This window comes from Erinaceus europaeus, chromosome 15 (assembly GCF_950295315.1).
Source record: "Erinaceus europaeus chromosome 15, mEriEur2.1, whole genome shotgun sequence".
NCBI classification, from domain to species: domain Eukaryota; kingdom Metazoa; phylum Chordata; class Mammalia; order Eulipotyphla; family Erinaceidae; genus Erinaceus; species Erinaceus europaeus.
Window position 1 is genome coordinate 18539401 of NC_080176.1, and position 12984 is coordinate 18552384.

Below are 12984 nucleotides of genomic sequence, written 5' to 3' on the forward strand. Positions count from 1 at the left end.
GGGATGGGGGCTGAGCTCAAACCTGGGCCACATCCACAGCAAAGCAAGTGCTACCTTGCCGGCAGCACCAGTCGTCCTGTCTTCCAGTAAGGAAACAGAGTATCAGAAGTGTCAATGCAGACACCACCCAGCCCGACATGTTATCTCAGATAGCAGCAGTGGGTATCACACCCTGGTCCCATAGGCTAGGACGTTGGTGGCAGAGGTGGTTCTCCAGAAGCAGGGGCTCCCCAGGTCTCTCAGCTGCGCCAGGCCTAGACCTTAAGGAGCCAGAGTTGGGCTAGAGGGGGGTGGCTTTCTACCCATAAGCTTCTGTAACTTGGCCAATTGATTAGCACCTCACTGTTCTATCCCATACTATGCCTACACATCTGACAGTTGGGGTGGGGGAATGGGCATCCTTTCCACCTCTCCACCTCAGAGACACCACTCCAGAGACTGCCTGAGTCGGGAGGAGGGGAAGATCTCTCTCTTTATTAAAACCTTTGGTGGCTGATGGAGTCCTTGCCAGCCGTGGGTGGGGAAGTGTATGATGTTCCAGACGACTCTGGAGGCTCTGGGGGTGATGCTGCTCCTGACCAGGAGCCCCCTGGCCCAGACCAAAGTGTTGAGTGAGCAGAGAAAGAGTGGCTCGGAGGGGTACTGTGGCAGAACAGGGTTGGGGGCGAGAGGCCGAGGGCAGCACCACAGAGTGTTGGCATCATGCTCCAGATGTCAGATTGCTAGGCAGAGCTCCCTAGAAAAAAGGAAGAGGGAGTTGGAAGGTAGCACAGTGGGTTAAGTGCAGGTGGTGCAAACCTCAATGATGGGCATAAGGATCCTGGTTCGAGACCCTGGCTCCCCACCTGCAGGGCAGTCACTTCACAGGCGGTGAAGCAGGTCTGCAGGTGTCTATCTCTCCCCCTCTCTGTCTTCCCCTCCTCTCTCTATTTCTCTCTGTCCTATCTAACAACAACGACATCAGTAATAACTACAACAATAAAACACCAAGGGCAACAAAAGGGAATAAGTAAATAAATATTTTTAAAAAAGAAAAAGAGCCTTCTGAAGGGACCAGCAAAATAGCTCACTGGGACAGTGCACTGCTCCGCCATACATACATGAGACCTAGGTTCAAGCCCGGCTCTCCTCACATGAAGGAAGTTGCAGTGCTGTGGTCTCTGTCTCTCTCACTTTAGGCTTCTCCTACCCAACCATCCCCTACCCCTCACCCACCCCTGCCTCATTCATCCATCCATCCATCTCCACATCCACCCATCACCCTCCCTCTTCCCACTATCTACCCATCTATTCTGTATTCATCCATCCACCCACCATCTCTCTTTCATTTTAATCACTCTGTACCCCTCCCCAAGGTACTCCGTTTTGTTATCTTTTTATTTATTGATTGGATAGAGACAGTCAGAAATGGAGAGGGAAGGGGGAGATAGAGAGAGACAGAAAGACACCTGCAGCCCTGCTTCACCATTTGCAAAGCTTTCCTCTTGTAAGTGGGAATAGGGGACTTGAACCCAGGTCCTAGTGAATCGTAACATGTGCACTCAACCAGGTGGCCAGGTGCACCACCACCTAGCCCCAGGACTTTAATTTGTTCACTTAAATACTCTAATTCCATGGCAGGGGAGACAGCATCATGGTTCTGCAAGACTCTCATGTCCAAGGCTCTGAGGCCCCAGGTTCAAACCCCAGTACCACCAGAGCCAGAGCTGAGTAGTGCTCTTGTTTTTTTAGCTTTCTCTCTGTATCTCACTTATTCAAGTAAATAAATGTTAAAAAAAAAAAAAAAAAAACCAGTCCCTAAAGCAATGCTGGCAGATAGTGTTTACTAAATATTCAGTGAATTTAACTTTTTTTCCCCCTGTCACCAGGGTTACCGCTAGGGCTCAGTGAGTGTGCTATGAATCCACTGCTCCCTGAAGCCATTTTTTTCCCCTTTCTTTTTTCTGTTTGATAGAACAGAGAAATTGAGACAGGAGGAGTGGGGGTGGGGAGAAAGACAGACACCGGCAGACCTGCTTCACCACTCGTGAAGCATCCTCTCTGCAGTTGAGAAGTGGGGGCTCAAACTCAGGTCCTTGTGCAGGTGATATAAGCGCTTAACTGGATGTGCTGCCACTCCCCGGCTCCTGAGATCAACCATTTGTCTGCCCACCTCACCTCATCTACTTACGCCTCCCACCCATTAAAAAAAATTATTCAAGAATGGGGTGGGGGCAGGACTAAAACCGGGAACATTACTCTGGCATATTTCACCAAGGGGTCTCCACTGCACCACCTCCCAGGTTTTTTTTTTTTTTTTTTTTGCCTCCAGGATTATCACTGGGGCTCGGTGCCTGCGCTACGAATCCACTGCTCCTGGTGGCCATTTTCTCCCTTTTGTTGCCCTTGTTTATCTTTGTTGTTGTTATTGCTGTCATTGTTGTTGGATAGGACAGAAAGAAATCAAGAGAGGAGGGAAAGACAGAGAGGGGGAGAAAGATAGACACCTGCAGACCTGCTTCACCACTTGTGAAGCGACCCCCCTGGAGGTGGGGAGTCGGGGGCTCGAACCAGAATCCTTATGCCGGTCCTTGTGCTTCATGCCATGTGCACTTAACCTGATGCACCACCACCCGCCCCGCCCTTTTTAAAAACTCACCTACAGTGCCTTATAATTTAAGGACAACTCAAAGATCTATAAGCTTGGGAGTTGGGCTGTAGCACAGCGGGTTAAGCGCAGGTGGCGCAAAGCACAAGGACCGGCATAAGGATCCCGGTTCGAACCCCGGCTCCCCACCTGCAGGGGAGTCACTTCACAGGCGGTGAGGCAGGTCTGCAGGTGTCTATCTTTCTCTCCCCCTTTTTGTCTTCCCCTCCTCTCTCCGTTTCTCTCTGTCCTATCCAACAACGACAACAATAATAACTACAACAATAAAACAACAAGGGCAACAAAAGGGAATAAATAAATAAAATATTAAAAAAAAAGATCTATAAGCTTGTGTATTTTTTTCTTGAGGGAGGGAGGGAGGAAGGAAGTCTATGGAATTAGCAGGTGAAGAGGCAGGTGGTAGCTCAGCAAGTAGGGGGAACCACCACAGAGGCAGGTAAGACCCTCGCAGGATGTCTTCCAAGCCTCCCACTTGACATAAGGGGAGCAGGGAAGCCACCTGCACGTGGCAGACCGTCAGGTTAACCGAAGACCAGCTATTAAAGCCCAGGGCCGTTCTGCTACTGTAAGCTGTGTCCAACACCAGAGCCCAGTGGGAAGAGATCAAATGTCCTAAAGGCACCAGAAAATCAACTAGAGTGGTCCGGGAGGTGAAGCAGTGGATAAAACGTTGGTCTCTCAAGCATGAGGTCCTGAGTTCAATCCCCGGCAGCACATGTACCAGAGCGATGTCTGGTTCTTTCTCTCTCTCCTATCTCTCTCGTTAATAAATAAATAAAATATTTATAAAAAAAAAAAAAAAAGAAAATCAACTAGAGCAGCACTTGATCTCTGCTGCACTTTGCCTTCAGTCTTCTCAAAAAAAAAAAAAAAAGGGAGTCAGGTGGTAGCACAATGGGTCAAGCGCAGGTGGTACAAAGTGAAAGTGCAAGGACTGGTGTAAGGATCCCGGTTTGAGCCCCCACTCTCCACCTGCAGGGGAGTCGCTTCACAGGCAGTGAAGCATGTCTGCAGGTGTCTATCTTTCTCTCCTCCTCTCTGTCTTCCCCTCCTCTCTTCATTTTTCTCTGTCCTATACAACAACAACGATATCAATAATAACTACAACAATAAAATAACAACAAGGGCAACAAAAAAGGGAATAAATACTTTTTTTTTTTTTTTTAGTGTGTGTGTGTTTTCACCAGAGCACTACTCAGCTCTGGCTTATGGTGGTGCCTGGCGTTGAATAGGGGTGGGTGGTGGTGGTGGAGACACACTTTGGCATCTCAGGCATGAAAGTCTTCTTGTATAACCATTATGCTCCTCCGCCTTTCTTTATTTTCAGGTAGCGATGAAGAGACAGAGAGTGAAAGAGACCAAAACACTAAAGCTTCCTTCAATGCAGTGAGAGCTGGGCTCAAAGCTGGGCCATGCACACGGCAACACAGCGCACTATCCAAGTGGGCTACTTTGCCAGCCCAAGTTTTATTCCTTCATGACGAAGAGAATCAGAGTGTCACTCTGGCACATGCAACTCTGGGGAAGGAACTCAGGACCTCATGCTTGAGAGTTCAAGCTTTTATGCACCGTGCCAGTTCCTGGGTCCCTTATAATTTAATTTGACATCTATTTATTTATTTCTTTATTGCCAGAGCATTGCTACACTTAGTTTATAGTTTAAGATTGAATTTGGGACCTTCAATTCTCAAGCATAAAAGTCTGGTTTTTTTTATTAGTTTTGTTTCAAATTTTTTTAATATTTATTTATATTTACTTATTTTCCCTTTTTTGCCCTCGTTTTTTTAACATTGTTGTGGTTATTGATGTCGTTGTTATTGGATAGGATAGAGAGAAATGGAGAGAGGAGGGAAAGACAGAGAGGGGGAGAGAAAGACAGACACCTGCAGACCTGCTTCACCGCCTGTGAAGCAACTCCCCTGCAGGTGGGGAGGGGGCTAGAACCGGGATCCTTACACCGGTCCTTGTGCTTTATGCCACGTGCACTTAACCCACTGTGCCACTGCCATAAAAGTCCCAGACTCCCATAAAAGTCTGTTAGATAAACCACTATGTTATTTCTCGGTCCCTCTAGAAATTCTCTTTTCGTTCCTGGGAAGTCCACGGACGAATCTTAATAAGGCTGACAGGAGCTCTCTCCATTGCCCCCTGGCTTCCTTGACTGCACAGTTAAAGAGTTAAGCGGCTTCTGGTCCACCCTCTTCCCAGCCCTAAGAATACACACGCACACTCCACTCAACCAGCTCCCACCCGTGTGCCTTTGCTCACCATGGCTTTGCTGCTGGAACTACCCTGCCAACCTGACTGACTGTCTGCTCTTCATGAAAAAATCTTTCTTCAGATGTCACCTCCTCCAGGGTGATTCCTTCCCTCCTTGTCCCAGTTATTGCTGGGTTAGGAGCTCTAGTCTTAGTTTTCACGTTCATGATGGCCACTGATTCTCACACACTTGCCAGGGCCCTACTAAAGAATGAACTAGAATAACAGATGCTCCCAAGGCAGAGACCATGATCACTCATGTTGTTTCCCAGACTCCTAAAAGCAGGACCCTGTGCGGACCGACTCTAAATGCCTTGTGTGCACTGAATGACCTTGATATTCAGACCCTACACACCTTCTCACGAGGGGATGGCAAGAGGTGTGCCTTGGTGCGGGTCCGGTTTCGGTCGCAGCTAGAGGTGACAGAAGAGGGAAAGGCTGATACCTCCAAACTGGATGGTGGTGGTGGGAGACAGATGAGGATGATGAGGTTGAATCACCTCCCCTGTTCTGTTAGGATGTGGTCCAAATCCTCACTCTCCCCCCTCCAGATTCCCCACCTTCTTCCCGGGATAGAGGGCTCCTCCCTGGAAGCCTCACTCACCGGGTGTCAGTGCCTTGGGTCTTGGTGAAGAACACTGGAAGGACAGGGCTGGGTCAGAGAATGACTAGGCTCATAGACAACAAGAAAAAAGAGGCTGGGATGGCCCTGGAGGTTGCGCAGACATTGGACTCTCAAGCATGAGGTCCTTAAGTTCGATCCCTAGCATCACACACACCAGAGTGATGCTCTGGTTCACTCTCTCTCATCAGTAGATAAATAAATACTTAAAAAACAAAACTGTAAGTGACCAAGGAGGAAGGAGTTTGGGGAATGGGGGTTCCAGGTCAGCAGGGAGGACTGGGGTTGGGGTTAGTGAAGGGGACACGCACAGGGCTTGGGGCAGGCTGGAGTTGGGGAGAAGGACAGATTCCTGGCGAGGTCAGCTGTGGTTGGGATGGTGACTTGGGGTACGGGAAGGTTTCTGGACACAGCAATCCCGGAGTGGGGGGTCACCGTGTCTGGATATCTGAGTCCCTCGATCCTGCGTCTGTTTCTCCTTGGGGGAGACAGGGTTGAGGTGGTAGCCGGCGATAAACAAGGCCTCATTGGTGAGTTCTGTGCTGATCCGGGTCAGGAACTCCTCAGAGCGGGACAAGGTAGCCTTCTGGGGAGGGGAAATTCAGACACTCAGTGGGGGAGCGCCTACACAGAGGGTCTGACTTTTGGTACCCCCAAGCTAAGGACCTGGGGGTTTGTGACTGGGGACCTCTGAACAGTCTTTGAGGCCTGTGGCCTAGGGTTTAGGGCTACGGGTCCAGGGGTCTCTCCACTTCAGGACACCCCCACCCCCAGAGAAGAGTCCCCTTCAGTGACTCACGGGACCCAACGATGGTGCAGCCTGGGGTGGCTGGTTGCCCTTTAACTGCTCAGTCCTGGTAGCGCTGGACGCCATCCCCCTGCGAAGGTGAACCAAGAGTAAGGCTGAGGTCAACCCCTTCCCAGGATCATCTCATCCCACCATCACGGTCCAGATCCAGACTAAAGCCAGGCCTGTCCATCCTTCTCAGTTAACTATCTGAAAAATATTCTGTGCCCAGGAGGTGGCAAAGTGGATAAAGTGTTGAACTCTCAAGCATGAGGTCCCGAGTTTGAACCCCAGCATCATAGGTGCTCTGGTTCTCTCCCTTCTCTCATAGTAATACACAAATAAATCTAGGAGAAAGTTGGTTGCCTTAAATCTTCCCGGGTGTGGGGGTTCCCCAAACTATCTTCTCCCTTTCTTCCCGCCCAAGGCCCTCCCAAGCCAAGGCAGCCCCCCCCTCCCACCCCCCGACCTGGCAGATAGGCTGCAATCAATCTTGAGCTACTCGGCGGGAGAGGAGACGGGGAGATGGAAGGAACTCCTATGACAGTCCACGGAGGGGGGGCGGGGAGTCGGAGAGGAAGGTTGGAAAGAGGGGGGACCCGGGGCAGCGCCGCGACCGGCCGCTAGAAAACCCTTGGTGTCTGGGGAGTTTCCGCCGCCCGGGTTGCCAGGCGATCTGAGGTTCTAGAACTCCAGCGGGGCATTTTCCCTGCACGCCGCGTTCGCTCCTCAGATCCTTCCAGATCTCACCCACCCCACCCCCCCGCCCCGGGGGGCGACTACCCCCAAAGCAAGAGGCTGAGGACCCTTTGAAGATCACGTGGGTGGGGCCTGGCACTTAACCCTCCCACCACTAGGGGGCGCGCCCAGGTGCAGCCCCGCCCTAGGCCGCTCTCCAGCCCCTCTAGCCGGCCTTACGCAGCCCGGAGTCGGGAGAGCCTGAGCCACTCGGGAGCGGGGCCGAGGCGATGTGGACTGTACCAAGTCGCTTCGTTTCTTGGGGAGGCCTAGAGCCTAGAGGCGGGAATCTTCCCTCAGCATCTCTGCCTCCAATGAAGCTGTACTCTCTGAGGGAAGGAGGGTAGAGCTGGTCTCTTAGGCCTCCTCCTGCCTGCACTCTCCTTTCCAGGTCCTTCCGCTCGGCGCCCGCAGCCCGCGCCCCCTCTCAACCTTCGGAGCTTTGGTACGAGCCGAAGGAAAGGGGCGGGGACAGGAGGAAAAGGAAGTCGGCGGCTCTTAAAGGGACCGCAGCCGGTTTTCTTGTGTTTTTTTTTTTTCAAAACCTCTTTTCCGCTTTCTGATTTTGCAAGGACGGGCTCCGGGAGTGGGTTTGCTGGAGCTGCCGGGGCGCCACTGGAGACGGAGCGGGCGAAGGCAGAGGCGAAAGGTCCGCCCTGAGGAAGGACGGGGCGTGCGTCCCCCGGGCTCCCACTGGCCGCGAGCTCCCACATCTGGGGCCGAGCTCTCACATCTGGGGCCTGGGAGCCGGGCCCTCGTTGTGCGCCGTCGGGACAGCGGCTGCGCGAGGCCGGCCGGCGGGGCGAGGACGGCGCTGACACCTCCAGCCCCGGCCCGCCGCGATGGCAGAGGAAAACATCTTCCTGTTTGTGCCCAACCTCATCGGTGAGTGGGGGGCGCGCCGCCTGGGAGGGATGGGGGTGGAAAGGTGCCCTGACCCTGCGCGCTGTCTCCCCTACCCCCCGACCCAAGGTTATGCCCGGATTGTCTTCGCCATCATTTCCTTCTACTTCATGCCCTGCTGCCCCCTGACGGCATCCTCCTTCTACCTGCTCAGCGGACTCCTGGACGCTTTCGACGGATACGCTGCTCGAGCGCTTAATCAAGGTGACTGACAGCTCTTCCCCAGCAGCTTTCACACCCTTTCTTTGCCCCCTCCCCAAAGCGAATGGATGCTCCCCAGGGAAGCAGAGGGCTCCCCCATTTCCGTCTCTGCAGAAGGCAGGACAGAAGGGCCTGGCTGGTAGCAGGAAGGAAGTGAGGCAGGTGCAGGACTGGACATGGCTTTGCGGGACCCTGAGATCTCTGCTCAGGAACCCTTCCAACAGGTGCTTCCTGGGCGTCTGCCACATGCCAGGCACCAGCGCGGACGTGTTTAGACAGAGGATGGGGGCGGTGCGGGAGTCACTGACTTTCTTCTGGAGGATTCACTAGTTTTCTCTTCAGTGTCTAAGCCCTCTAGGACTTACACCTTGCATTCAGAGCGCCTCCTTTTGATCTGACCCCTTAGGTCTGGGGGTTGATGAGAGCTTCCTTTCTCCTGCACCCCCATGAGTTCTCATGTTATAGGGACCCTGCTCATTGGCCTCATGTCCCCAGAAAGCAGCCCATCTCCCCACCCAGGCAGTGGACGCTGGCCATTTTCAGTCGTGGGAGCGATGACCCAAATCCCTGCACTGTGGCAAATGCTCTCCCACCCCCTAAAGAGCCGGGTCCCACCTAACTGTCCCTGTTTTTCAGGGACACGGTTCGGGGCCATGCTGGACATGCTGACTGACCGCTGTGCCACCATGTGTTTGCTGGTCAATCTGGCCCTGCTCTACCCTCGGGCTACCCTCCTCTTCCAGCTCAGCATGAGTTTGGATGTGGCCAGCCACTGGCTACACCTGCACAGGTCTGCACATCTAGGGGATCCCGACCGGGACCTGCACTGGGGAGACTGGGTGGGAGGGGGTCGGGCTCTGGGCAAACCCTTTCTGAATCCAGTCGTAGTCCTATTTATGATCGGGTTAAGCAATCTCTAAAACGCTCCTGTCAGGAATCCCAGTAGATCCCAGCTCTCAGGAAGGGTGGTGGTGGGGGAGTGTAGAATGTAGCATTTAAACCCGGTTTCTGCCCACTGCCTGGGTAATCGTGCCACTTTGTGGGGTCCCTGGATGTTCATGGCTCTCTGCTGCTTCCTCCCCGAGCTCTGTGGTCCGAGGCAGTGAGAGTCACAAGATGATCGACCTGTCTGGGAACCCAGTGCTGCGCATCTATTACACGTCCAGGGTGAGCATTGCTGGCCTTGCCCTTGTGTGCTCAGTTTATGAGCTGCCCTGCCGTGCCCTGGGTCCTGCCTGCAGTGAGGGTGCTGTCCCAGAGGAGTTTTGAGGGGTGGGGGAGGGCTGTGTGGGAAAGACTCAGGCTCAAATGTGGCCTGAGGAGGAAGAGGACTTTCAAGTTGGAAGGGAGGATGGGGGTGGGGGAGGCCTGGGAGGCAGCTCTCAGGAAGCCTCAGGCAAGGAGTGTGGACTTTCTTGAGGACTAAAGGCAGCTTCTGGAAGGATCTTTAGAGATAAGGCCTTCTTCCCTTTCCAACCCAGTAAGTTTCCCCAGTACTGTTCCTCCCTGCTTCCTGTCTGAGGGTCCTGTCTCATGATGATGATGAATGGGGGGGGGGGGTGTGTGTGTGCCAAAGTGGCCTTTTTGCATTTTCACAGCCTGCTCTATTCACTTTGTGTGCCGGGAACGAGCTCTTTTACTGCCTTCTCTACCTGTTCAACTTCTCCGAGGGACCATTAGGTAGGAAAAGTGAGGGCCGGGTGGGAAGGTGGAAGCCGGTTGCTGGCCTGTCCAGGAGATGGGGGCTGCAGATTCCTCCCAGGCTCCCTCCATCAGATGCACCCCCTGCTTCCTCCCTGCAGTGGGCTCCATGGGGTGCAGATTCCTCCCAGGCTCCCTCCATCAGATGCACCCCCTGCTTCCTCCCTGCAGTGGGCTCCATGGGGCTCTTCCGCCTGGGGCTCTGGGTCACGGCCCCCATCGCCCTGCTCAAGTCCCTTATCAGCGTGGTCCACCTGGTCACAGCCGCCCGCAACATGGCAGCCCTGGACTCAGCCGACCGGGCCAGGAAGAAGTGACCCCCAAACCCCACTGTGCCACTCATCTGCCCGCTCCCCGGGGGTCCCAGGTCCATGTTTTCCTTGTGGAGTCCAGCCTCTGGGAAGGGGGTCAACCTCTCGGGTGATAATGTCATGTTGGGCAGTCTCCCCAAGGGCCTGGACTTCAAATCAGGAAGTGAAGCTGGCTGGCTCACAGACCAGATCTTGTTGCAGCCGGTGGTTCAAGCCAAGAATGCGCGCGAGTGAAAGGGGTAGGGGCTGGGTCACCCCCAAAGCGGAGAGTTAGAACTTTGCCCCTGGTTGGAGGAAGCCAGTGGTGGCTGCGGGGCCAGGCCCACGGGACACCGGGCTTCTAGATCCTTCCCCATCGCTGTCTCCTGTTCGTCCTCACTCTGGAAGCCTCAGAAATAAAGGTGGGCGCTACACCTCCTGCACCTCGAATTCTTTGTGATCCTCTTGGGCGGGGCCTGGACAGAGGGAACTCAGGGCAGGGGGGAGGCCCGGCTGAATATCCCCACGTAGTTGCTCCTTGTCATTCAGATGATCCCTGGGCTACTGGCTCACAAAACATGTCCTCTTTGCCACTTGCTCTCTTTTCTTTACCCTCCCTCCCTCTCTTCCTTTCTTTTTTTTTTTCTCTTTCTTTCTTTACAAATTTTTTTTTTATCTTTATTTGTTGGATAGAGACAGCCAGAAATCCAGAGGGAAGAAGGCGCTGGGCGGGAGAAAGAGAGACAGCTGAAGCACTGCTTCACCACTTGCAAAACTTTCCCCCTGAAGGCGGGGACTGGGTCCTCGTGAATTATAACATGTGCACTGCAGGGGCAGACAGCATAACGGTGATGCAAACAGACTCTCATGCCTGAGGCTCCAAAGTCCCAGGTTCAATCCCCCACACTGCCATAAACCAGAGCTGAGCGGTGCTCTGGTTAAATTAAAAAAAAAAAGAAAGAAAGAAACGAACATGTGCACTCAGCTAAGTGCGCCATCTGTCCGCCCTCCCCCCCCCCCCACCTCTCTCTCCTTTCTTCTTTCTTTCACCTTTTCCACCTGAACACTGCTCAGCTCTTGGTTATGGAGGTTCTAGGGACTGAATCTTCAATTTTGGAGCCCCAGGCATGAAAGACTTGCAGAAGCACTGTGCTGTCTTCCCCACTCACCTGGTTTCTGTCCTGTCACCTGTCACTGAGTAGCTACAATTATCTGTATATTCTGCCTCCCCTAGAATGGAAGTGCCACGAGGACACAGACCTACATGTTCTTTTTTTATCCTTCCAATGAAAAGTGACCTTGACCTAGTGCATAGTAGTTGCTTAATAAATATTCAAGGGAATCGGGTGGTAGCACAGCGGGTTAAGCACACATGGCACGAAGCGCAAGGACCGGAGTGAGGATCCCGGTTCGAGCCCCTGGCTCCCCACCTATAGGAGGGTTGCTTCACAGGCGGTGAAGCAGGTGTCTCTCCCCCTCTCTGTCTTCCTCTCCTCTCCATTTCTCTCTGTCCTATCCAGCAACAACGACATCAATAACTACAACAACAGTAAAAACAAGGATAACAAAAAAGGAAATAAATATTAAAAAATAAATAGGGAGTCGGGCGGTAGCGCAGAGGGTTAAGCACACATGGTGCAAAGCACAAGGACCAGCATAAGGATCCCAGTTCGAGCCCCCGGCTCCGCACCTGCAGGGGAATCACTTCACAGGCGGTGAAGCAGGTCTGCAGGTGTCTGTCTTTCTCTCCCCCTCTCTGTCTTCCCCTCCTCTCTCCATTTCTCTCTGTCCTATCCAACAACGATGACTACAACAACAATGGAAACAAGGGCACCAAAAAGGAAATAAATTAAAAAAAAAAGAAAAATAAATATTCAAGAATAGATCAGTTGGTTTCTCTGAGTGCAGTCTGTTTGTTAATTCATCTGTTTGTGAGAAAGAAAGAAAGAAAACCGGATTCAATAACTCTGGCATGTGCAATGGCCAGGAATCAAACTCGAGTCTGCATGCTTGGGAATCCAGTGCTTTATCTCCCTGTGAGGTACTTATTTATATATTGCACTGGGTGGGTGGCCTTGAGCATGTGTGATCCTCTCTGCTGTTCGGAACCAACTTTTTTTTTTTTTTTTTTACCAGAGCACTGATCAGATCTGGCTTATGCTGGTGCGGGGGAAGTGAATCTGGGACCTTGGAGCCTCAGGCATGAGAATCTCTTTGCATAACTATTATACTATCTACCCCCGAATATTTTTATTTACTTATTATTGGAGAGAGACAGGAATTGAGAGAGGAGGGGTAGATAGGGAAAGAGACAGACACCTGCAGTCTTTCTTCACCACTTAATGAAGCATTCCTCCTGCAGGTGGGGGTCAGGGGCACCACCACCTATCCCCCTGGACTGACTTTGTCATCCTTTAGAAAGAGGGAATGCTGTCACAGCACTACCATTGCGGTGCCAAGGTTTGAACCCAAGACTTAACACAGTGCTGCTATGTTCCAGCCCAACCAGGCCTTAGTTCTTGAAGTCTTAAAAAGAGTGATCTAGGAGCTGGCGCAGCGAGTACAGTGTTGGACGCTAATTGTTTGGTCCCTCACGTGTGCCAGAATGGTGTCTGGTTCTCTTTTTCTCTCCTATCTCTATGACCCAGGAGGTAAAGGTAGTGACTAACATGCTGGATTTAAAAGCGTCATCTTGAATTTCATCCCCGATACTGCATGTGCCGGAATGATGCTCTGATTCTCTTTCCTCCAGCATTAATAAATAAATAACCCTTTTCTTTTTCTTTTCTTTTTTTTTTTTTTAATAAAATCCAGCCTCTTGGCCCCTGTAATAGAC

General features: G+C 52.4%; 2 protein-coding genes across 7 annotated transcripts; one reads left to right on the top strand and one right to left on the bottom strand.

Moving 5' to 3' along the window:
- Window positions 1-454: 454 nt before the first annotated feature.
- LOC132533106 (putative protein T-ENOL) lies at window positions 455-7437 on the bottom strand. 5 transcript variants are annotated; one of them, XM_060173063.1, is made up of 6 exons: window positions 7297-7437; window positions 6328-6406; window positions 5964-6114; window positions 5511-5544; window positions 5262-5358; window positions 455-736 (listed from the first exon to the last, which is right to left on the bottom strand). In XM_060173063.1, the coding sequence occupies exons 2-6, from the start codon at window positions 6400-6402 to the stop codon at window positions 701-703; spliced, it is 393 nt and encodes a 130-aa protein (XP_060029046.1). In that variant the 5' UTR covers window positions 6403-6406; window positions 7297-7437; the 3' UTR covers window positions 455-700. The 5 variants fall into 5 exon arrangements, with proteins under 5 accessions (XP_060029046.1, XP_060029045.1, XP_060029049.1 ...); XM_060173062.1 differs by having other exon boundaries at window positions 7234-7358; XM_060173066.1 differs by lacking the exons at window positions 5511-5544; window positions 7297-7437 and adding an exon at window positions 6785-7115 and having other exon boundaries at window positions 5262-5319.
- On the top strand, window positions 7359-10582 carry CDIPT (CDP-diacylglycerol--inositol 3-phosphatidyltransferase). Of its 2 annotated transcripts, XM_007536155.3 has the most exons (7): window positions 7359-7498; window positions 7626-7938; window positions 8026-8160; window positions 8794-8947; window positions 9243-9324; window positions 9756-9837; window positions 10030-10582. In XM_007536155.3, exons 2-7 carry the CDS (start codon window positions 7896-7898, stop codon window positions 10173-10175), a joined length of 642 nt encoding a protein of 213 aa, XP_007536217.1. In that variant the 5' UTR covers window positions 7359-7498; window positions 7626-7895; the 3' UTR covers window positions 10176-10582. The 2 variants fall into 2 exon arrangements, with proteins under 2 accessions (XP_007536217.1, XP_060029044.1); XM_060173061.1 differs by lacking the exon at window positions 7359-7498 and having other exon boundaries at window positions 7579-7938; window positions 8111-8160.
- The last annotated feature ends 2402 nt before the right edge of the window (window positions 10583-12984 follow it).